The sequence below is a fragment of the Alligator sinensis genome, unplaced genomic scaffold, assembly GCF_000455745.1.
Source record: "Alligator sinensis unplaced genomic scaffold, ASM45574v1 scaffold320_1, whole genome shotgun sequence".
In the NCBI taxonomy this organism is placed as follows: Eukaryota; Metazoa; Chordata; order Crocodylia; family Alligatoridae; genus Alligator; species Alligator sinensis.
The window spans coordinates 54,040-55,560 of record NW_005842249.1 but is presented as its reverse complement, the minus strand read 5'-3'; the positions used below and the strand labels follow the sequence as shown (position 1 = coordinate 55,560).

The window sequence follows — 1,521 nt, the reverse complement described above, 5'->3', positions numbered from 1 at the left end:
GGGGGGGGATGAAAGAACAAGCCTCATGTTTGCAGCAACCAAACCAACCTGCCCAATTTTTTCAGGATTATCTTGAGTTTTTGGGACTGTCCTGAGGACTTTCTGAAATGGGATTTTAATCACAACCTTGAAATGCTGGTCCAAGATTGGGGCCAGGCAGCCTCCCAGTGAGAGGATACAGCCCAACAGCACGTGGTGTTATGTGAACCCTGCTCTGCTGCTTCTAGTTTGCGAGTTGCTACGGATCTCCTCCTGAACTGGAAGCAGCACAGCTGTCTGCACTAATTAGCTCTGCCTGCAAGCAGAGGCAGGTCCCTGGAGTGGCAGCTACACTAACTAAAACTGGGAGAAGAGGAGGTTACTCTGGATTCCAGAGGTCTGTGGAGCAGCCAGGACTGGACTGGATCTGGCTCCCTGAAGCTGCTTGTTTTACTCATATCACCCTTTAGTAAGTGCCTCAGCACATGGGCCTGAGAAGCATAAATGGGGCAGGAGAGAATACAGCCAGCCTTAGGGGTCAGAGGCAGTTGCTGAATCCTGTGGGCTGTGGGAGGAACTGGGAGAAAAAGCAAAAGGAGGAAAGAGACTGACTGGCAGGCAACACAGAAACAGGAGGAGCAAAGCTAAAAGGACAGTTCTGGAAACTAAACCCAGGAAGAAATTGTGTCAGAAACCAAAATCAGATATTTCAGTACTCAGTGATCCCCCACAGCAAATGCATACAGTCAACTGGCTCCCTTTCAAATGAGAGAGAGAGCAGTCTTCAGCACGTAGGGGGAAAAAAAAATAATAGGGGTGATTTTACACTTAACGTACAAGCAGCAAATGGCTTCACAAGAAGATGACTTAAAAGAAACAGCAAGACTTCAACTGTTACTACAGTGGTAAATGATTTGAACATGGAGACTGTGTTGTGCAATTTGTTAAGTCAGGCAGCTAAACCTGACGTTGCATTTGGACACCATGGTTTATGGCACAAATCATGCCTGCTGTCCTCAGTGCCTCAGATCCTGAAAGCATTGTTGACAGCCAAGGGCTATGCTTAGTGAACAAAACAAAACGAGATAAACGCTGGGTATTACTAGCAGCATTTTTCCAAGACTAGATTTTTCAGCTGTTAATAGCCATGTTTAATTACTTTAATATTAGTGACAGAAAATGCTGAACTGCAGCCTATATAATTGAAGAAAAAAAATGACAAGTAGATCTAACACAAAAAAGGTTTATGCTTTTGTTTGAAGCATTTTGATAACTGGATTTCCATATCATCTAACTGACCGCCACAGTTTTCTTTTAAACTCAACAGTGATAGTTAAGTTGAAAAAACAGACACGTATTGGTAACTTATGGAAAAAATAAGAAATGTTACAATAGTACAACATGGCTTGCCAAGCAATGTAGGCACAAATGAAAAAGAAATTATGAATAAAGTACTGAAAACCATGGGCAGTAAAAACATGTTGACAAAACACAGCACACCATGAGCAGGGTTTTTTCCAGTTGGTACCTGTCAGCAGTCTG

At 43.2% G+C, this 1,521-nt stretch overlaps 1 protein-coding gene across 1 annotated transcript in view; it reads right to left on the bottom strand.

Annotated features, from left to right (window-relative positions):
* The window catches only part of INTS10 (integrator complex subunit 10), a 50,138-nt gene that overhangs the window by 1,424 nt on the left and 47,193 nt on the right, over positions 1-1,521 (bottom strand). Inside the window, 1 exon segment of the mRNA XM_025208742.1 lies at positions 1,508-1,521. This exon segment is cut by the window's right edge and continues 31 nt beyond it. Coding sequence (XP_025064527.1) covers positions 1,508-1,521 — 14 coding nt within the window.